This window comes from Rhincodon typus, chromosome 22 (assembly GCF_021869965.1).
Source record: "Rhincodon typus isolate 14 chromosome 22, sRhiTyp1.1, whole genome shotgun sequence".
Classification (NCBI taxonomy): domain Eukaryota; kingdom Metazoa; phylum Chordata; class Chondrichthyes; order Orectolobiformes; family Rhincodontidae; genus Rhincodon; species Rhincodon typus.
In genome coordinates this window covers 9,219,473-9,242,022 of record NC_063353.1, presented here as the reverse complement: position 1 = coordinate 9,242,022, position 22,550 = coordinate 9,219,473, and the positions used below count along the sequence as shown (strand labels likewise).

General features: G+C 40.3%; 1 protein-coding gene across 1 annotated transcript in view; it reads left to right on the top strand.

Annotated features, from left to right (window-relative positions):
• The first annotated feature begins 22,041 nt into the window (after positions 1-22,041).
• Positions 22,042-22,550, top strand: part of plekha5 (pleckstrin homology domain containing, family A member 5) — a 216,047-nt gene continuing 215,538 nt past the window's right edge. The window contains exons 1-2 of the mRNA XM_048610267.1: positions 22,042-22,147; positions 22,251-22,327. Of these exons, the coding sequence (XP_048466224.1) occupies positions 22,062-22,147; positions 22,251-22,327 (163 nt within the window). The 5' untranslated portion in view covers positions 22,042-22,061. The remainder of the gene's footprint in view (positions 22,148-22,250; positions 22,328-22,550) is intronic.

The window sequence follows — 22,550 nt, the reverse complement described above, 5'->3', positions numbered from 1 at the left end:
GGGAAAATACTACTTGCAATAGTGAGAGCAGTAGAGCATGAGTCTTAGTGACTGGTTTGTGTGGTAGCAAGAAGACAGTGAGTGTGACATAGCAGAAAGAAGAGGGTAGCGCTTATGCTGCTACATTCCTCTAAATTTTATTGAGGCTGCATGTATGTTCAAGGTCTGCGTGTGCCAGCAGAATCTGGAACTGGAAGTCAATATGTCCACACATTGATGGCATGGGTCATCTAAGCAGCTGTGTGCCCACATTACTGTTACCCTGATGAAGGGGAGAAAGTCATTGACCTTATTTCGGCACTGCTGGGCTTTGCCAGACCATGGACACCACTCTGACCCAGGTGGCAAGGGCTGGTGTCATGACCTCCTCTGCCAGTCCTGGGGAAAGAGCACGTTCTACTCTGCACCACTCCATCCACCAAGATCTTCAGGTCCCTGCTGCAAAGTGGGGCACCAACTTCCCCTTGACTGCCATGTTTGGGGCAAATGTTTTGATCGTGCAGGGAAGCTCCAGACTACCAGTGCTTGATTGGGTGTGCAACAGCCTTTTAAATATAGTGCTCACACCAGGGATCCAAGGATATGCAGTGGTGCAAGTACTTCCACCAATGCCGAGTGGATGAATCAGGCTTGAAACAAGAGATGCATACAGAGGCATAGCAGGCAGCTAAGGAGGCTGGAATTATTGAATGTTCAAACTTGCTCAGCTTCAAAGAGAGAAATCCTCCCTGAAACTTAACAGAAATTACACGGCTGATTTCTGATAAGATTCAGCCCAATGATTTTAATGGATTAACATAGAAATTAAAATATTAGGAATAACACTTGTTACTATTTTAAAACTATGCATTTTTTGATAGACCCACTTACACCTCATTTAATGATGTATAGTTTTATTAAGGGTTTTTACAACAATACTACTAATGTAAAACAGGACTTTTTGTCATCAATATACTAATTGTGGAGGGAGTTCACTTGGGGCAGAATTGCCAGCAGAAGTGTAGGGTCACTGACAATGACTTCTGCCTTACTCTGTGCTTGTATGGGCCCCATTAATTTCAGTGGAGTAATGACAGTAAACCTTGACAGTTTCACCATCATTACCACTGCAAAATCCAGGCCAATATTTTATGCTGTGTGACTGAGTTCACAAAGAAATGCAAATAGATTGCACAAATTCATTTCATGTGGAACTTTCAGGGCAACAGAAAGAGAAAACTTTCATTCTGGGCTAGATTTGAGTACAAGTCCCACAGGTAAAGTGTTCTGTCCAAATCCACTCCACTATCCATCTATCATGGTAGGGATATTTATAGCAAACATGACAGCACAGAACTACTGACTTTTATTTAACTTTTTTTTAATCAAAACAGTGAATCTACTTTCGGAAAATAAATTTCTACATTAAATCCTACGTTAAAATCCTCTCCCATTTTGCCCAAGTATTAAAGTGAAACTACATTAATTAAAAGTCTAAACCTTCAATTTAAAAGAAAACTAGCATTTATATGGTGCTTTTCAGAACTTCAGGATATGCTGAAGGGCTTTACAATCATAGGAGTACAATTTGAAGTAAAGCCTTTTTGGTAAAATAAGTAACATCACAACCAATGTGTATGCAGCAAACTCCCAAAGACAACTATGTGGTAATTACCAGATAATCTATTTAGGTGTTGTTGATTAAAGGATAAATATTGGGCAGGGTGTCAGTGAGAACACCGCTGCTCTTCTTTGAGATATTGCCATGGGATCTCTCATATCCACCTAACAGCACATACTTAGTTTAGTCTTAAATATAGGGATGCTGGAATTACTGTGGATGCTGGAAATCTGAAATAAAAACAGAAAATTCTGGATAAACTTAGCAAGTTTAGGAGGATGTGTGGACATTCGGCATTTTGATTCCAATGACTCTTCTTTGGAACTGAAGCCAAAATAGCTACAGTTCTATGCGTTAACCCATTCTTTGATGTGATAAATTGCTATCACTGGACTACTGAGTTGGGAGTTGGAGCTGGCACGTAGAATGGAAGATATTTCAGGTCAAACTTTACTTAATTTTTGGTAATATTTCTCTTCAGTCACTGAGGTGGAAAATCCAAACTAGTTCAATAATGGGAGGATGAAAATGGGTAATTTTGAAAGCTATGAAGGAGCAAAACCTTCTTTACTAATTTGGCTGCGGTGATGAGTGATGGCTTTGTTTTCAACTACAACTATTGGATTTTCCATGCTGTTGCTCAGGATGAATCAGATCACAGGAATGGAACGAACAAAAATGTGTTCATGTTATGCCTTTAGCAATCTCCCAGACCACTTTATGGTCATCAAGTGGCTTTAAATAGACTTGCTGTCGTAATGTGGGAAAATGTTGCAGCAAGGTTACATCCAATAAGATCTCACAAACAGCAATGAGATAACTGGCTTGATAATCAATTTTGGCACTATTAGTAGAGGGATAACCATTGATCACTTGGAAAATTCCTCTGATGTTTTACAAATAGCACTGTGACTTTTAATATCTGTGTGACAAGGCAGGTAATATTTCAGTTAAAATGAAACCAAAAACTATGGATTCTGGAAATTTGAAACAAAACCAGAAATTGCTGAAGAAACTCAGGAGGTCTGGCAACATCTGTGCACTGAAAGCAGAATGAAAGGTTCTAATGAAGGGTTACTGGACCCAAACTATTGATACAGCTTTCTCTGCACAGATACTGACAGACCGGCTGAATTGTGTTTCAGCCAAAAGTGTCTTACACTGCACTGAAGCAGCAACCTGGATTACATGCTCAAGTGTATAATAATGTAACATGATTTAGAAAATCTCTCCTGATTTTGTTTATAAACAATAGAAGGTTTCCTCCTTGAGTGTGCAATTTATTCTGGAGAAGTGCTGTGGTCATCGTAGTACTGAATCAGTTACATTTGCCTGTCCCAATGGTTCAGACAAATGTCGTTAGGTCCAGAGGCACCATTGAGAGAAGGTCAGAGAGAGTTCCACCCTATGTGGTGGACAAAAGTCCTATTTTGAGCAATTGTACCAAAAATGGTGCACCAGCTATCTGTGCAATGGTCTGTTTCCGTACCGTATGACTATAAAGGCTGCAGAAAATGCCTGCCTAAGAACAGTTACTGCACATCAACAATGGTCAATTTATATCTGTAGTAAATTTAGATGTCTCAGTATATTAATACACAATATGAAAACAGTTCTAGCATTCTGAATTTGTATCACTCGTTCAATTCCACATTATCATTTGCTGTAACTTCTGTATTTGTTTCAAACTTTGTTTCATTTCTCTGTGTGTGCTGTTAGAATATAGACTGTACAGCACAGGAATGAGCCCTTCGGCCCACAGTGTTGTGCAGAACATTAAACAGTACCAAATTAGACTAAGCCCTTCTGCCTGCACTTGGTCCCTTAAATGCCCTTATTGTATCTGCCTCCATCACCATCCGTGGCAGTGCGTTCCAGATTCCTACCACTCTCTGTAAAAAACTTGCCCCTCAAGCCTTCCCTCAGCCTCCACCACTCAAGAGTAAACAACCTGAGTTTTTCTAGCCCTTCCTTATAGCTCATATCCTCTAATCCAGGCAACATCCTGGTAAACTTCTTCTGCACCCTCTCCAAAGCCTCCACATCTTTCCTGTAATGTGGCAGCCAGAACTGAACACAATACTCTAAATGTGGCCTAACCAAAGTCTGATAAAGCTGCAATATGACATCCTGACTCTTGCATTCAATTCCCCAGCAATAAAGGCAAGCATGCCATACACTTTCTTTTCCACCCTATCTACTTGCATAGCCACTTGCAAGGAGGTATGGACCCCCTACATCCTTTTGTACATCAATGCTGTTCAGAGTCCTGCCATTAACTGTATACTTTTCCTTAACATTTGATCTCCCAAAATGCAGCACCTCACATTTACCTGGATTAAACACCATCTGCCATTTCTTCATTTTTATCGGTAACTGATCTATATCTGGCTACATCCTTTGACAACTTTCTACTCTATCCACAACTCCACCGATTTTTATCTCATTTGCAAACTTACTAACCCACACGTTTATCATCTAAATCATTCATTTATAACACAAACGGCAGAGATCCCAGTACAGATCTCTGCGGAACACGACTATTCACAGACTTCCAGCCTGAAAAGAACCCTTCCACTACTACCCTCTGCCTTCTATGGGCAGGCCAATTCTGAATCTACACGGCCAAGTCACCATGGATCCGACACATCTTAATCTTCTGGATAGGCCTACCACGAGGGACCTTGTTGAAAGCTTTACTAAAATCCGTGTAAACAACATGCACAGCTCTTTCCTCATTGATCACCCTTGTACCCTCCTCGAAAAATTCAATCAAGTTAGTTAGACATGACCTGCCCTGCACAAAGCTATGCTGACTGTCCCTAATTAGGCCATGCCTTTCAAACTGTGCATAAATCCTATCCCTAAGAATTCTCTCCAACAGCTGCCCAACCACAGATGTGAGACTCACTGGTCTGTTATTTTCTGGATTATCCCCATTTCCCTTCTTGAACATGGGAACAACATTAGCTACTTAGCAGTCCTCCAGGACCTCTCCAGTTGCTAGCAAGGATAAAAAGATCTTAGTCAAGGCCCCAGCAATCTCCTCTCTTGCCTCTCTCAATAACCTGGGGTAGATACCATAGGGCGCTGGGACTCATCCACCTTAATGCTCTTTAAGAAATCAAACACCACTTCTTTCTTGATCTGAAAATGGCCTAGCATATTAGCACACTCCACACAAATCTCACTATCCTCCATATCCTTCTCCTGGGTGAATACCGATGCAAAGTACTCATTTAGGATCTCAGCCACGTTCTCTGCCTTCAAGCAGAAGTTCCCTCCTTTATCCTTGAGTGTCCTACCTTCTCCCTAGTTATCCTTCTGTTTTTAATATATCTATAAAGTGCCTTCAGATTTTCTTTAACCCTATTTGCCAAGGTAATTTCATGGTGCGTTCTTGCTCTCCTAATTCCCTGCTTGAGTACTTTTTTGCTTTACTTATATTCTTCATGGGTCCTGTCCGTTTTCAGCTTCTTAAACCTTACATATGCTTCTTTTTCCCTTTTGACAAAATTCATAACCTCCCTCATTATCCAAGGGTCCCTTACCTTGCCTTGTTGTACATCTTTATCATCAAGATGTCTGCAACTATGGAGGCAACTAATCTAGACCATCACACTTCAGCACTTGCTTTATATTGGAAGTGTCAACCTTGATTAGGGTGGCATAGTGGCTTAGTAGCTAGCACTGCTGCCTTTACAGTGCCAGGGACCCAGGCTTCATTCCAGTCTTGGGCAACTGTCTGTGTGTTTGCGTCGGTTTCCTCCCACAGTCCAAAGATGTGCAAGCTAGGTGGATTAGCCATGGGAAATTCAGGGTTATAGAGATAAGGGGTGGTGGGTCTTGGTGGGGTGGTCAGTGTGGAGTCAATGGGCTGAATGGCCTGCTTCCACACTGTAGGGATTCTATGATTGATTATATGATTAATATTAATGTGCAACAGAAAATTTCATTGCATTTTCACAGAAAAAAATGCAGAGTAAAATGGGGCTGGGTATAAAACCAGCTGCAACCTGAATCTATTAGCTTGCTATTTGTTGGGTTGAGTTAAACTCATTACTTCTACAGTTGGATCTTGACTCCTTCTTACTTCTCATTTGTTTTGTCTCCTCTCCGCATGGTTCTCTTTAATATGAAGTCTTTCGGCTCATAGGATATTCACAGATGAGACAACCATTTGTCCATCTGATTTAAACCATGTAAAGGCATCCTAATTTTCCCCAATGCAATATTAATTAGTTCCGGAATGAAGTATGAGTTTTTGCCATCTATCCAGGGATTAATCTCTCTTTGCAAAGTTTTACTGATGAAAATAGTCTTAGTTTGAACTTGTGGCCTCCTGTATTATTCTTACCAACTGTTTTAAAGATTATGTGATATGTACCTTGTCCATCCAGTTATGGTAAACACTTTGCGTATCACTGTAAGATCACTGCTCAGACAATTCCATTCAAGGTTGAATGGTAGAGTTTCTACACTATTTCACCATAACTCAGGACCATAATCCGCCTTGTGGCACCTGATGTAACATTTATTTACCTCTTGTATCTCAAACACCAGTGCTACTAATTATTGCCCTTTGTCCATATGTTGCCCAGAAATATGACATATTAATACACAACACCTTTGAAAGAATTGATATGATAGACATGCAGGTATAAAATTTAGATCACTCATATAATGAAATAGTAAAATGGCATGATCATTGAGGTTTTACAGTAGATTTTAGATTGTGGGTGTTGGTTGGCTCGCCGAGCTGGTTAGTTGTTCCACAGATGTTTCATTACCCTGCTGGGTAACATCATCAGTGCAGCCTCCGATGAAGCGCTGTGGTTTTTTCCCGCCTGTTATTTAAACTCTGGGGTCTGTTGAGCTGGGTTACCTCACTTCCGGTTTTCCTTCGCAATGGAGTGTAAAAGGTGGTCTAGCTCTATGTGTTTATTGATGGCTTCCCAAGTGGAGAACCAGGCTTCTAGGAATTCTCGTGCTTGTCTCTGCTTCACCTGTCCCAGGATCCTGGTATTGTCCCAATTGAATTGGTGGTTTTCCTTATCCATGGGATGGAGATGAGTGAGTATTGGTCATGTCTTTTTGTTGCCAGTTGATGTTCATGTACTGTTGTGGCTAATTTCCTTCCTGTCTGTCCAATGTAATGTTTGTCGCAGTCCTTGCAAGGAATCTTGTATATGACATTGGTCCTGTCCATAGTGGGTAGTAGGTCTTTGGTTCAGGTTAGCAGCTGGCATAGGGTTAATGTGGGTTTGAGTGCTACTCTGATGTCGTATTTCAGATGTGTTCTTGATGTAAGGTAGCGTGATGAGTGTATCGGCGGTGGGGGGGGGGAGCGGATGCAGTATCTTCCTGGTGTTGTTCATGTAATAGGCATCTTCTGACCTAGTTTTTTGGGTATCCATTGTCTTTGAATACTTGAAGAAGGTACTCTTCTTCTTTTTGGCGTAGGTCTGTGTTCCTGCCCATGTCTGTTGTTGCCCATTTAAATAGTGTTCTCACGCAACTTCATTTGTGTGTGTTAGGGTGGTTACTATTGAAATTCAGTTCTTGTTCGGTGAGTGTGGCTTTTCTGTGTACCTTTGTTAGGAATTCCCCATTGGTCCTGCGTTCCACCATGACGTCCAGGAATGGGAGCTGTTCTTTTCTTCTTCCCTGGTGAATCTGATCCCGGTGATGGTATTGTTTATAAGTTCATGTGTCTTCTCTAGTTTGGTCCATTTAATAATGACAAAGGTGTCATCCACGTATTGTATCCATAGTTTTGGTTAGATTAGCAGAAGGACCATGTTTTCAAGTCTCTGCATCACCACTTCAGCTATTAGTCCGGAGATAGGTGATCCCATGGGTGATCCTATGATCCTATTATGACCACTGGGCAACAGAGTTGCACACAAACCCACATCAACCCTATGCCAACTGCTAACCCGAACCAAAGACCCGCTACCAACTATGGACAGGACCAATGTCATATCCAAGATTCCCTGAAAGGACTGCGACAAACATTACATTGGACAGACAGGAAGGAAATTAGCCACAAGAGTACATGAACATCAACTGGCAATAAAAAGATATGACCAATACTCACTCATCTCCATTCACATGGACAAGGAAAACCACCAGTTCAATTGGGACAATACAAGGATCCTGGGTCGGGTGAAGCAGAGACAAGCACAGGAATTCCTAGAAGCCTGGTTCTCCACTCAGGAAGCCATCAATAAATACATAGAGCTAGACCCCATATACATTCCATTGCGAAGGAAAACTGGAAGTGAGGTAACGTAGCTCAATGGACCCCAGAGTTTAAATTACAGGCAGGAAAACACCACAGTGCTTCGTCGGAGGCTGCACTGATGATGTTACCCAGCAGGGTACTGAAACGTCTGTGGGACAATGAACCAATTTTTTTTCAACTACAGTGCCCACCTACTCCACCAAATCCCTACAGCAGTCAGCACCTGGCAACCAACTTCATTCTGAGCAGCTCCTGAAAAGTATCAGGGCGAAAGGTGATAAAACCATGCTGCCGATGTCACTGTCAGACAACATCATCACAAGGCAGAATATTCCTGCTCTTTAGCCTAAACAGAATTTTAAAATGCTCTTGTTCAAATGAACTAAACAATCTGGCTTGAATAATCTGTGCCTGAGTTATGACATTTTTATTAATTCCTGGAAAGCGCTTTCCACTCAATTTCTAGACAAGCATTTTAGAAAATGTAGGCCATTGCTTTTTACCTTCAATTTATCGAACACAAGTGAGTCACCTCATTCTTCAGGGAGCTGACACCTGCACTACCTTCGTACCTGCCTTGACAACACATACCCAGTGACACATTTATATGCAGATCCTGCCTTTATGCTACCATTGAAAGTATGCTCAGGTACTTTATCTGAACTGGTGCGTGCAAGCACTTTATGAATCACTTTTGAACTAAGATTTGTAAATTTTTGGAACAGGCTAAATGCTTCACCTGAAATCTTAAACTGAACTTTAAAATACGAATTAAATGGTTAATATCAATTTAGTATGGCTTAGATATTTTTTGAATGAGGGAGCCACTTGCAAAAATGTATCTTATTTGTGTGGCATTTTGCTGATGTCTATTCTACAGGCATTGATGCTCTAAAACTATGACATCATCTAGTTCATGCCTTCTTAACTTGGCAATTTGCATCAATGTGCAGTTAATTTTTTCTTGTAATTCTTGAGCTTTGAATTTTTTTTCTTTCATGGCATGTGGATACGGCTGCCAAGGCCAGCATTTGTCATCCATCCTCAAATACCATTGAACAAAGTGGCTTGCGAGGCCATTTCAACCACAGTGCTGTGGGTCTGGAGTCAAGTGTAGGCCAGGCCAGGTAACATCAGCAGATTTTCTTGTCTAAAGGACATTGAGAACGAATGGGCTTTTACAATAATCAATAGTAGTTTCATGACACAATTACTGAGATTAGCTTTATTATATGACATTCATTCATAGCAAATTCTTCCATTTTATGACCTTGTAAAAGATGAATTCACCTTATTTATGCAGACTGTTATATTTGCCTTCTTTTGTTCTTCTTTATATGATTTCCTGCAGAGTGTTTGTTTTTTGGTTTTGTTAGCTCATCAGCATCTTTCAACTGATTTTTTATACATTTCTGATACATTTGCATGTTGTCTGTGACCTTTTGTCACCATATATTTTTGGGTCATTGTTTGCCAAAGCAAGAGAGAAACTCATTATATTACATCATGGTAGCTGATGAGTTGGAGCATCACTTAGGTAGCACCAGTCTTTATGGCTAATGCAAATCAAGTTCACAGTAAGTATTGCTCATAATGCTGTCTGAGTTAATTTACCATGTAGGAGATCAATATTTATTTGCTGCATCTTTCATAACTGATCCTTGAGCTCGCTAATCAGTAGTGGCATTAGGTTGGCTTTGATTAAATGCACATAACCTCCATCAATTTGACTAGAACAAACAATTATGCTATGTTCAATGGTATTTTTCCACCTCTCTATAATCTATATTTCTTCCTCAGAAGTAAGCATTTACATTAAAGCATTTCCAATTCAGTATCAAATAAATAATTATTTTCAATGATATTTTCCACAAGCAGAATAAAATGGTTTAGATTTTACTTTATAATTATTTCCATGAATTTAGAAGTTCAGTGATGCCTGCAAATCATTAGCAGATTTAATGACAAATAATTAAGAGAACCCTGCCATATTTTCTCGGTAAAGACACTTCTATAAATGTTTGCTTTGAAATTAAAGATCTATGGGCTTCAGTAATAACACAAGAGTCACAAGACATTTCGCGTCAAAGAAGTGGTGTAAGTGGAGCTCTTTAGATGTGAAACAAGGTGAGTGAAAGGGAAACTTATAGAAAATTATAAATATTACATGATACAGATGAGGTACAAATGTTTCAGATTTTCTAGTATAGTAGAAAAGGATGGTTAAAACAAACAGGAGAAAATTAAATAGGGATATGCAGGAATGTATAGTTGAAGTTAAAATCAGATCAGCCATGATCTTATTGAATGGCAGAGCAGACTTGAAGGGCTGAATGACCTATTTGTGTTCCGTTTCTGTTTGTTTGTATGAAAGTTTACAGCACTTCTTTCTGGACAAGATATTCACAGATGAGAAGATGCATTCAGAAGTAAACTACGTGACTGGAGAGTGCGTACCTTTGATTTTGGATGGATATGCCTTGCTGTTGAAATACTTTTGGGACATTTTAAGGATGTGAAAGGTGCCATGCAAATACAAGATCTTTTTCTTTCTTTCACTAATGTTGCAAAAATGCACAATTCAGGCCTCAAAGAAAGCAGTCCATGGACATCCAATGATCTCTCTGGTGCTTTTCCAGTGGCTGTGTGAATCAAGTGCCGAAGTGGGGGATTTTCAGACATCAAGTAGCAATAATGTCACTAATTAGACTAAGTAGCCAATAACATTTATGTAATCACAGACAGCAGACACTAAATTTAAATTCAGATAGCAAACTAAATGTTTATGAAATATGGGTTTTTCATAAAGAAACAAGCAAAAATGCCACAACAATTTTAAGTTTTTCATCATTTTAAAAGTACTTTTTTCACAATGGAGAGAATTGATTTTACACAAATGTAATGTAGTCTTTCAAGCTCAGTGAGGGTATAGAAAAGTATTTATGAAACAGGTACAGTGTAAAAACAAAACTTAATTAATTTAACATTTAATGTTTTCAATGTTTTAAAACAAATAGAACAAAAGTTGACATTTAGGGTACCTGTGGCACAGCAGTAGTGTCCCAACTTCTCAGCCAGGAAACGTGTGATAACACCTCTGAACAGATTGATTAGAAAATATCAAAGGTGGAAATTTTCAGTAGCTTTTTAATTGCTTAGAAATTGCACTCTGGGCTAACCTCCATTGTGCACCTTCTGCGGAGCATAGACAGACTGACAGCAACTTCTGGATTTTGACATTATTGTTTGAATGCATGGACTCCAAAAGTTGCTGTCAGTTTCAGCAGAATAATGGTGACAAATACAGGCAGTTTTGTCCTCATTAACCTTTCAAAATTCTGACCTTTGTCAATTAACATTGACATGGGTTTCCTCATCTTGAAAACATTTACTCATGTAGGAACAGAGGAACATAAAAGAGTAGGCCATTCAGATTGTCGAGCCTGTTCTGCCATTTAATACAATCATAGCTGATTGAACACTTCATTGCCTTTTACCCACATTATCCATATAACCCTTTATGTCATTAGTAATTAAAAATTTATCAACCTCTACTTTAAATATACACAAAGACATAGATTCCTCCATCCTCTGAGGCAAAGAACTCCAAAGATTCAGAATGCTTTGAGTGAAAAAATTTCTTCTCCTCTCAGTGTTCAATGCATCCTCCTTATTTTTAAAATTATGCCCCTGGTTCCATACTTGCCAGCCAGTGAAAACATCTTGATTGCATCTGTCCTGTCTGTCCCTTTAAGTTTTTGAATGTTTGTATAAGATCACTTCTCATTCTTCAAACCTCTAAAGAATACAGGCCCTCTTTCCCCCACTCTCTCTTCATAGGATAATTTTGCCATCCTGGGAACAAGTCTAGCGAACCTTTGTTGTACTTGTCTCTACAGCAATAATATCTTCCCTGAGCTAAGGACACCAAAACTGCACGTAGTAATCCAGGTGTGATCTAACCAAGTTCCTATATAATTGTTACATCTAGGCTCTGCTGATCTTGTACTTAGATCTTCAAGAAGGGAGAAAAATCTGTTTGCGGAAACGACAGAGGAGAATTCATGCTGGTTGACACGGAAATGATCTTCCTCAGCTGCCTTCTCCTAGTGGCCGAGGAACTCCTTGCACAACCACAGTTCATTTTCTCCCCATTGACAGACACCACTGACATGATTTTCCCTGACTGACAAATGCAAGAATAGTGAAATGAACAACTGTAACCAATGTAAAAATGACCATTTTTGACATCACAAAAGCTTTTGGTAGCCATTATCAGCCATGCAAGTTAATAGAGCACATTTCTCAAACTTGGCTGCCCTCATAAATTTGTCACCATCCTCTTCTTACTCCACAAAAGAGATGTGATCTTTACTAATGGAAACCTTATCTCAGTGAAAACTAGGGGCATCCAAGGCTATGTCAATACACTAACGTTTTTCCATTTTGCTCATGCAGTACTGCACCTCATCACCAGCAAATTACCAACAGTTGTGGAAGTAATCTACAGAACAGATGAGAAACTATTCAACCTGTGCCATCATCAATCCAAAACCAAAACCACTCCAACCTCAGTCATTGAGTTTCGTATTGCAGATGACATTAGTATATGCGCACTTTCTCGATACTAAGCTCCAAGTCATCGTTGACTCCTTCTCTGAAGCGTATGAGAAAATGACCTTTTGACTTTCTGCCTGGAAAACTAAGATTTTCTTCCAAACAACCACTTCAGCAAAATTCCTCTCATTGTTTCAGATCAATGGTGAACTGCTGGAAAATATGGAGCATTTTCTGTATCTTGGGAACCCCTCTCAATAAAGATAGAAATGGATGAGAAAATTCATCATTGCCTCCAATGTATCAGCTCAGCCTTTGGATGATGCAGGAAAAGAGTACTTGAGGATGAGGATGCATAATCTGAGACTAAAGTCATGGTAGCAGCATCGCCATGCTCCTATAACCTGCACAAATGTGGAAAACCTATAGCAGTCAGATTTAATTGCTACAGAAGTAGTGCCAGCAATGCCATTGCAGATCGTCCGAATCCAGTACAATGTCCAACAGTAGTGTCCTCCCCAAGCCAACTAATCGCTCAAACCCACTGGGCGGGGCATGCTGTTTGTAGGCATGATGCCAGACTCCCAAAACAGTGCTCTACTTGGAACTTGGTCACAGTGGGAGGTGCCAAAGGAGGATAGCAAAAACACTTGAGGGACATATTCAAACCACCCTGAAAAAAGTCAAACACAACTGTTGAATCATGGCAGATCCTGCTTTGTGACTAACCGAAATAAATATGGCACATTTGGTAAGGTACAGAAAACATTGATAGACTTTGTCAAGAGCATGTAGGGGCAAACCTGATGCATCAGAGAGAGTGCGACAGCACTGATAATAACCCATCTACCCAAATTTTCAAGGACCACAGGCAGCAGAGATTGCAGATTGCACCTTGGACTTAGCAACCATCCTAAAAACTATCGAACAGAGGGAAAGCAAGTCATCCTCAATCCAGAGAGACCAAGCAAAAGGCATAGCCTAAACAAGATAATTCTGAGTCAACAGATGTATACTCCATAAATCAACTGCATTTAATAATACATGGAATAACCTATTTGAGGGAGTTCAACACATGATAATCTCCCAGGCTTTTCCATGCTGAGAATCATTTTGTTGTAATGTTTAACTCTAGTATGCTATCGTAGCCTTCCTAAGGAATACTGTCCCTGAGCTTTGCGTTTGCACATCTCTTTGCTTGCCATTTTATCTGCAGAAATATCAAACAGGTTCTTACCCATGATTTATAATTTGAAACGTTGCATATTAAATCACTTTGAACAGGCATCGAAAATTGAAATTTATTCTGGAAATCAGGTGACAATGTACATCTCTAGTGAAAACAGAATTAGCATACAAAAGAGACTTTGATTATTATCTTACCACAAGATTATAAACAGGCAATGAAAATGAACAAAAACAGAACCATAGATAAGACAAAACAGACACTTAGATGGAGGTATATCAACTTCAGAGCAAAGGAGTATTTAGTTAAGCAAATTTTAGAATTCATAACATTCTGCAAAGAATTACCAATTGACTATTCAGTGTGGAAATTGTTATTTTCATCATTTTGTCACTTTTCAACAGATGTTGTTACTGTTTTCAATCTTTGTGATGCCCTGCAGCATGGACCTTGGCTCATTGTACTGATTTTCAATAAAAAAACACTCTAAACTGATTGCTAGCATAATTAAGTAGCACGCCTAAGTGATTGGAGTAAATTATTTTTCACTTGCTCTTTGAAATGATCACAGGCGTTAGTATTCTTGTTCTCTTGCACTGCAGTGTTTTGCTATGGCCTATGCACAATGGTTAAAATCAAGCTACTAAAAATGAATCATGAATGAGAACACAGGATGATTACAGAACAGAAAGAAACCATTTGGCTTGTTGAGCTCATGCCAGTTCTCTGCAAGACCAGTTTAGCTTGCCCTACTCCCCAATCTTTCCTGTAGCCTACAAACCTTCTTTTCCTGTGTAGAAAGTTTAAATGAGAAAAAAATTGAAACAAATTGTTAACCCATTGAAATATATGACAACTTGACTGAATGTCATATCTTTAATCTGTGAGCATATCAAGATTTGGATGCATTGTTACAGAAGGGTTGGAAAAGTTAACTATTCAGAAAAGTTGCTGGTATACTGCTGTAGATATTCAAAAGCAAACAAGTGTCTCTTATTTTTGTGTTTGTGTGTAAGATTGTCTTCAATCATCCTTTTATGCACTTCTGAATTTTTTTTACCACCACCAAATCACCCTTGTTTCTAATTAAATGACTAATTAATCAGCACATTATTATTTATAATCAGTTCATCAATGAAATGAATGAACATCTTTTTTTTAGAAATGATTCTCAATACATTTGGGTACTTTAGTTCACACGACAGTCTTGCTGCATCCTTGCCAAATGCACTGGAAACACATAAACTCGTCATTCAACCCAGTTGCTGTTTGCAAATTGCCTATTAACAGCCTTGTTTTATATTATACAGGATGTTCCTACTAGATATATTTTAACTCTGAAATACCATTTGTTAATGAGACTGTGAACATCCCCCATTGATCCTTTCTGCATTTGTTTATTTGAAGATAATCTTCTTGGTATCAAGGCAAGTACTCAGTCTCCAAGTTCAATAACAGAGTTGCAACAATGTTGAGCCTTGTCACTTGCTCACAGCAGTTCACAAACAAATAAACTATTTTTGATGTACAGATCTTATTTCATGATAGACGAATACAGCAAACAATTTTGTGCACAATACAGCAGCATTCCCGTCTGGCTTAAATGCTAGCCCAAAAACCTCACTGAAGTAGGATGAATAGTAGCCATTATGAGGTGAGTAAAAACATCAGTTGTTTCGAGTTGATGGCAGCCACCAGGGTACTTCGAAGAACCACTAGTTTGACTTCTGAGCACCTGAAGAAACTGACCGTAGTATGTGGGCATATGATGTGGTCATTCTTTGTCTAATTTATGAAAAGGGTCACCATGTGTTAAGTAACTGATTTACAAGTGCAAATGACCATAATGACTATTTCAGGCATAATGCGGGTACCTACTTAAGGACCTAATCCAACACAGTCGGTATTGCACTTCCACCATGAAATGAAAAAGTATACGTTTAATTCAATATTGGACTCTTGGATGCCATTTTATGCTTCTCAAATGGGTTCAACATGATCATTTTTCTTTGATAGTCAAATGTATTTCATTGTATGAGTGCACTCAAATGTAGGTTTCTACAATCTCAATCCAATTCCTGGTATGTCTACAACATCCACCTATCCTCAAACGAGACTACATTAGCCATGGACACTACTATTTCAGTAGTAATGCATCTGACATTGTCTTGTTGGTATACATTTGGAAATAGAACTTGCAGAATTGAATTTGAGGATACAGAAACCAATTGATTGTACCTTTATCTGGGTAGATACACCTTAGAAAGAATTTTAGGTTTAGAAAATATGTTCACTGAAATATGGACTTTTATGTTATAAAGTGAAATAAAGGTATAATTTTGACGTTGTGGGTATTTTATTTTCATTAACAAGAATAGAGAGTATATTTTGATCAGGTGTTCTGCTGACATATTATTGGATTGAGTCCTGTACAGGGCTGAACAGTTAACTCTGATTTCCTCCTTTCTGCTCCTCCCTTCTGTTACAGACAGACCCTGGGTGAGGATCCCCAAGTTATTATGGCTCCAGACAGGACACCTAAATTGTCAACCTCCCAACTGAGGAGGAATGAACTAGGTCCCCTTTTTTATTCACCTGCCTCATCCTTGGTTGAATGCAGCAATGTGAATTTATAAAGGTTATCTTTTCTCCCAAACCAACTGAATTTATGTTTTAATAGGGGCCTAGTTAACCAGGCTTTCTTTGATTAACAAAAGAATAAGTTTGTTATTTACTAAATGGGAGAAAAAATAATAATGTAGCGCACATATACACAGATTAGAAATGAGAAGTGATTCCAAAAAAACGATTAAAATATTTCCAAAAACAGGTTAGTCTATGAGTCATTTGTGAAGTGTGTATAGTAGAACATTGCAGCAATTACAAAAGATATTATTGGCAATGGTAATGATGATAGTTGAACAGTCAATTTGATGTTCTTGGTTTTGCAGGTTGATAGAAATTCTTTTGTCCTGGTTCCTTTTGACAGGCTTATAAGCTAGGTGGTTTCTAACACCCAGAGTGAGAGCAATATTGAGACATGTTATCTGCAATGCAGGGATTACTAGTGGGTGCTTCATCAACTGTCCTTTGCAGTACATTTATGCTCAAACACAGTCAGTATAAATGAGCATCTCAATTCACTTGTCCACTTTCCTCCATAAGCGCACATGGGTCACTGTTGAACTGGCTATTAATCTCATTCTTGCAAATTCATAAAAGGGGTATCACAAACCACGATTCTTACTCAGATTACATAGAGCATAGAACTGTACAGCACAGGAGCGGGCCCTTTGACCCATGATGTTGTGCCAAACATGATGCCAAATAAAACTAATCCCTTCTGCCTGCCATTGATCTATATCCCTCCATTCCTTGCATATTCATGTGCTTATCTAAAAGTCCCTTAAATGTCCTTATTGTATCTGCCTCCACCACCATCCCTGGCGTTGCGTTCCAGATTCCTACCACTCGGTGTAAAAAGCTTGCCCCTCATGACTCCTTTGAACATTTCCCCCTCTAAATGCATGCCCCCTAGTATTAGACATTTCAACCCTGGGAAAAAGATTCTGACCATCAACCCTATCTATGCATCTCATAATTTTATAGACTTTGATCAAGTCTCCCCTCAGCCTCCGCTGCTCAAGAGAAAACAACACGAGTTTTTCTAGCTGCTTCTTTTAGTTCATACACTCTAATCCAGGCAGCATCCTGGTTGGTAAACCTCTTCTGCACCCTCTCTAAAGCGTCCTCATCCTTCCTGTAATGTGCTGACCAGAACTGAACACAATACTCTAAATGTGGCCTAACCAAAGTCTTATAAAGTTGCAACATGACATCCTGACTCTTGTACTCAATTCCCTGACCAATAAAGGCAAGCATGCCATACGCCTTCTTTACCACCCTATCTATTTGTGTGGCTACTTTCCCTGACCAATAAAGGCAAGGATGCCATACGCCTTCTTTACCACCCTATCTATTTGCATGGCTACTTTCAGGGAGCTATGGACTTGAACCACTATATCCTTCTGTACATCAATGCTGTTCAGAGTCGTGCCGTTAACTGTATACTTTTCTTTAACATTTGACCTCTCACAGTACAGCACTTCATGCTTACCCAGATTAAACTCCATCTGCTATTTCTCTGTCCATATCTGCAACTGATCCAAATCTCACTGTATCCTTTAAGAACCTTCTACACTATCCACAACTCCACCGACTTTGAATCATTTGCAAACTTACTAATCGATCCATCTACATTTTCATCTAAATCATTTACATATATCACAAACAGCAGAGGTCCCAGTATGGATTCCTATTGAACACTACTAGTCATGGACCTCCAGCCTGAAAAAAATCTTCCACCAATACCCTCTGTCTTCTATGGGCAAACCAATTCTGAATCCACACAGCCAAGTCACCGTGGATCCCATACAACTTAATCTTCTGGATGAGCCTACCATGAGGGACCTTGTCGAAAGCTTTATTAAAATCCATGTAAACAACATCTACCCTCATCAATCACTTTTGTCACCTCCTTCAAACAAGTTAGTAAGACATGACCTGCCCTGAACAAAGCCATGGACTTTTCACCCATTATTTCCCTACCTGAGAACTTCCAGGAGATTACAGTTCAGTTTGTATCACATTTCCCCTGTTTTAAGGCTGTCCCTTTGAAACTTCCTTGACATTCATAAGATGCGACATTACAGGGTGTCTCTCTTTTACTCTCTAGACGGCCACTGAACTTACATCTGCAATTATTTGGTTGGCTGCAGAAGTGCTCTCTTAAAAAGTACATGTTAGAATTAAAACTTCATTATGTAGGTGATCCAGGATTATGGTCCATGGTCATAAAACTCCCTAATCTACAGTAGTAATAGTATATTATTTGTCTGTCTGGACTGTTTTGATTGACTTGGGGGTCATGTCTGTTGGAGGTTTATTTGAAGGTTGGTGCTTGTTTCATGCAGGGGCACATGGGCGTAGGGTGAGCACAGTAAGTGATGTTCATGGATCTGTTGATGATTGGTGGTAGCAACAGGGTAGGTGCTTTGAGGGAGAACTAACACAGTGTAATATGAGGAGAATCCAACAACAGTTATCCTGGCTTGAGGGGTTGTTTCAATGAGAGATGGAATGGAATTGATGGCAAGGTATGGGAAGGAAAGGACAGTATGGGAACAGTTGAGGAGATGATAGAATTAATTAAATGTCTCAAATGTTAAGGACAATTATTTGAATAATTATTATTTAAATGAAGATTCACTAGAATTTATATGAAATGTTTTAGAAATAGTTGTCAGGTAAATTGAAATAATACATCTGTGTGGATGCTGTAGACAAAGAAAATGATCCCTGATAATACCCTCCAAAATATCTACACAGTCCAAATCTAATGGGCATGTCACCATACAAACGTAGGCTCATGGAAGGAACAGTTGTAATGTTCCTATCTAAGTTGAATCTTAAACAAAGACTGTCAAAGCTCAAGACTGACAATTATCAAGCTGTTTTATTTGATGATAGATATTGAAGTTATAATTGACAGATTGTAAACCTGCCTTTGCAACTCTGGAGAAAATACTTTTCAATATTCTTCCAAGTTCTATGACTAAACAAATTACTAGATCAGACTCTTGAAAAAATTGTATTTACAGTCCTATACATGTTTCTTGTGCATGGACAGCCAATCACTAACTGCTATTTAAGAGGGACAGAACTGAAGAATAGGGAAAGTATGCTAAACTTGCATTTTGCTGCAACATTACAAAAAGGATACTGTGGAACTAAAAGGCAAAGAGCAGTTGTACAAGGAAGATACGAATCAGGAAAGGGTTGAAATGCTGAGACTCCTATCCCTTGAGAAAGAAACATTGAAGGGTGACCAAATTGATGTTTTTAGATTGATTAATTGTTTTTATAGAGTGGATTCAGAGAGAATCTTTCATCTTTTAGAGGCCATCAAAAATATTGTCACCAAGAAATCCAATAGGAATTCAGAAGAAACTTCTTTGTGAAATGAGTAGTGAGAATGTGGAACTCAGACCACAAAATGTAGATGAAGTGAAAAATATGCATTCATTTAAAGAGAACCGAGACAAGCATATCAGGGTTAGGGAATAGAGATTTACGATAATAGATTTCGATGAGGAAACATTTGGGGAAAGCACAAGTGCAGCATAAACACTTGCATGAACTCATTGAACCAATTAACCGTAAATCAGTACCAAGAAGCCTCAGGTCGCTTTTTCATACCTAGAAATTTTGATTCTGTTAAAGTCTTTAGTGATGGAAATCCTACTTTTAAAGAAATGCTATTGCAACAAAGATAATAATTTGACTGCAAATGGTAATAATATGATGAACTTGCTAATCTTCTATGGCTGCACTATTCACACACCGCACAACATATTGGGAAGTCTTGACTCAACAATAATGTAGTTACTGTGATGTTTCATCCTGATTCCACTACTCTATTGTAAATGGTTAGTTGCACATTTCTCTTGTGCCGGTTTATTATAAAATGCATTGGGTGCACTGAGGGCTGTCCTTGTTCAAATGTGTTAGCAACCAGCGAATTGTCCTTGGATGTCTCAGATCAGGTTGTAGACTGACCTCAGGAATCCCTGTAATGTATGCCAAAGGTGTGTGTGACATCTACACAGGCACCATCATATTTGCCAGTAGGTTACATCCTCTCTGACAGAGTTGGATACAAATGGCTAGATTTTTCAGCTGGTATTGCAATACAAGCAAAGGAAGGGCAGGGAGAGAGCAAATCTCATTACCTAGGTGCAAATTAACCTTTATGATTTAATATATTTGATATTTACAACCACAGGAGATGGGGTTAACTTCACATATCAGTGTTTGGTTAACCTGCAAGTCATGTGTCCTGGTGCTAATCAGGGAAGTATGATGGACTTGTAGGTAACTTACGGCAATGAACAAGTGTTTACTTTGCCAAACACAATTATTTTGCCCGTAACAAACATTATCAACCACAATTCACTTTATTTTACACTATCTTTAGTGAAGCTGTTGTCAAGTTCCATTTTTAACTGTACTTCTGGAAAATATGTTGTCGGAGTTTTTGCTTTCAATCTCTTTTTTGCACTTACTTTATTGCTCCCTACAGGCCAGCCAGGGAACAGCAAGTACAACAATTGTGTCAGTTATAACAATGTGTCTTGGGTGTATTTTGCTGCAGGCTTCTTATGGGAATGGACTAGTATCTGCCTAGTTCTGAAGAGTTCTGTAGTGCACTGCACTTATTGTGAACTCAGAAACTTGCATCTACTTCATCCCACCTGGTTCATGGAGACTGACACAATTGTTCAAGATTGTGCACAGCAATTGGCACCTGCTGGTCATGTTGCTGCAGGGATTCCTCTTCTGGATGCAGTATAAGGATTCTTTATTCGCGTGCCCTTCCAAAATGGGTATGAATTATCCAATAAAGGAAATCACAAAAAGAGCTGCATTCATAATAGGTAGATTATCTACATAAAATTCTTCCCGATAAAGTCATCCCTTCAATGGGCGTGGATGGGCTGGCGTTACCAGTAGGGAGTGTTCCTTCCTACAATTCAGTGCAGATAGGCTGGTGTTATCTATAGAGGATTTCCCTCCTTACAGTAGATGTGTGAAGGCAGGCGTTACATATATGGAATGTCCTTTTCTGCAGTTGGCCATTAATGGGCTGTTGTTACCTGTAGGGACCATCTCTGCTTGAGTTGCCTGTTGAGTCTCTCGCTACAGTTGGTTGTGGATGGGCTGGTGTTACTTTTAGGGAATGTCCTTGCTGGCTGTTACCTATAGGAAGTGTCTCTGCTACCATTACCTTCAGGGAGTGTCCCTGCTAGCATTACATTTAGGCAGTGTCCCTTCTGGTGTTACCTGTAGTATTTCTCCCTACAGTTGGCTGTGAACAGACTGGTGTTACCTGCGGTGTTTCTCCCTACTGTTGGCTGTGAATGGACTGGTGTTACCTGTAGTGTATCTACCTAAAGTTGGCTGTGAACAGACTGGCGTTACCTGTAGGGTGTGTCCCTGGTGTTATCTGTAGTGTATCTCTCTACAGTTGGCTGGGAACAGGCTGGTGCTACCTGTAGTGTATCTACCTACAGTTGGCTCTGAACAGACTGGTGTTACCTGTAGTGTTTCTCCCCACAGTTGGCTGTGAATGGGCTGGTGTTACCTGTAGGGTGTGTCCCTCGCTGCGGTTGGCTGTTCGTCGCGTCCCGGTGACTGGCCTGCCCCAGTGGGCCGGCGTCCTCGCCCCGCCCACACCCTCGCGCGCGCAGCCGCGGCTACCTGTGATGAAGAGGAGCGCGCGCGATGACGGTTGGAGTGTGTGCGCGTTTCCGCGTGCAGGGGGGCGGGGTTCGTAATACGTCGGGAGCGCGCAGGGATCACCTCCTCCTACCGCCGCCCGCAACCCCCCCCACCCCCCGCCCGCTCCAGACATGGCGGATTACAGGTCCGAGTGGCTCCGGCTGCCGAGCTTCTGGTCGCATGGGGTCACCCGGGACGGACGGGTCTTCTTCATCGAGTGAGTACCGGAGGCAGCTGGGCTGTGGCGGATACGGAAAGCTGACATTTTAATTTATAACTACACTCACCGTGTCTTCTCTCTCTCTCTCACACACACACAGTGAAGAAGCGCACAGAACAACCTGGTTACATCCAGCGACCGGCGAGGCCGTCATCAGCGGACACCGCAAAACACCAGGTGGGGAGCGGGGGGAGACCAACCGACCGCCCCACCTCCCGCCCCGAACTCAACCTCCGGGACGGGGGCTGGAGAGGACACATCTCCCCACACTCCGACCCCCATCTCCATCCTCGGCACCGCATTCACCCCGACCCTATCCGCACTCCGAGCCCGATCTCCACTTCCACACACACCCCCCCGATCCCCACCTCCACACACACCCCCCGATCCCCACCTCCAC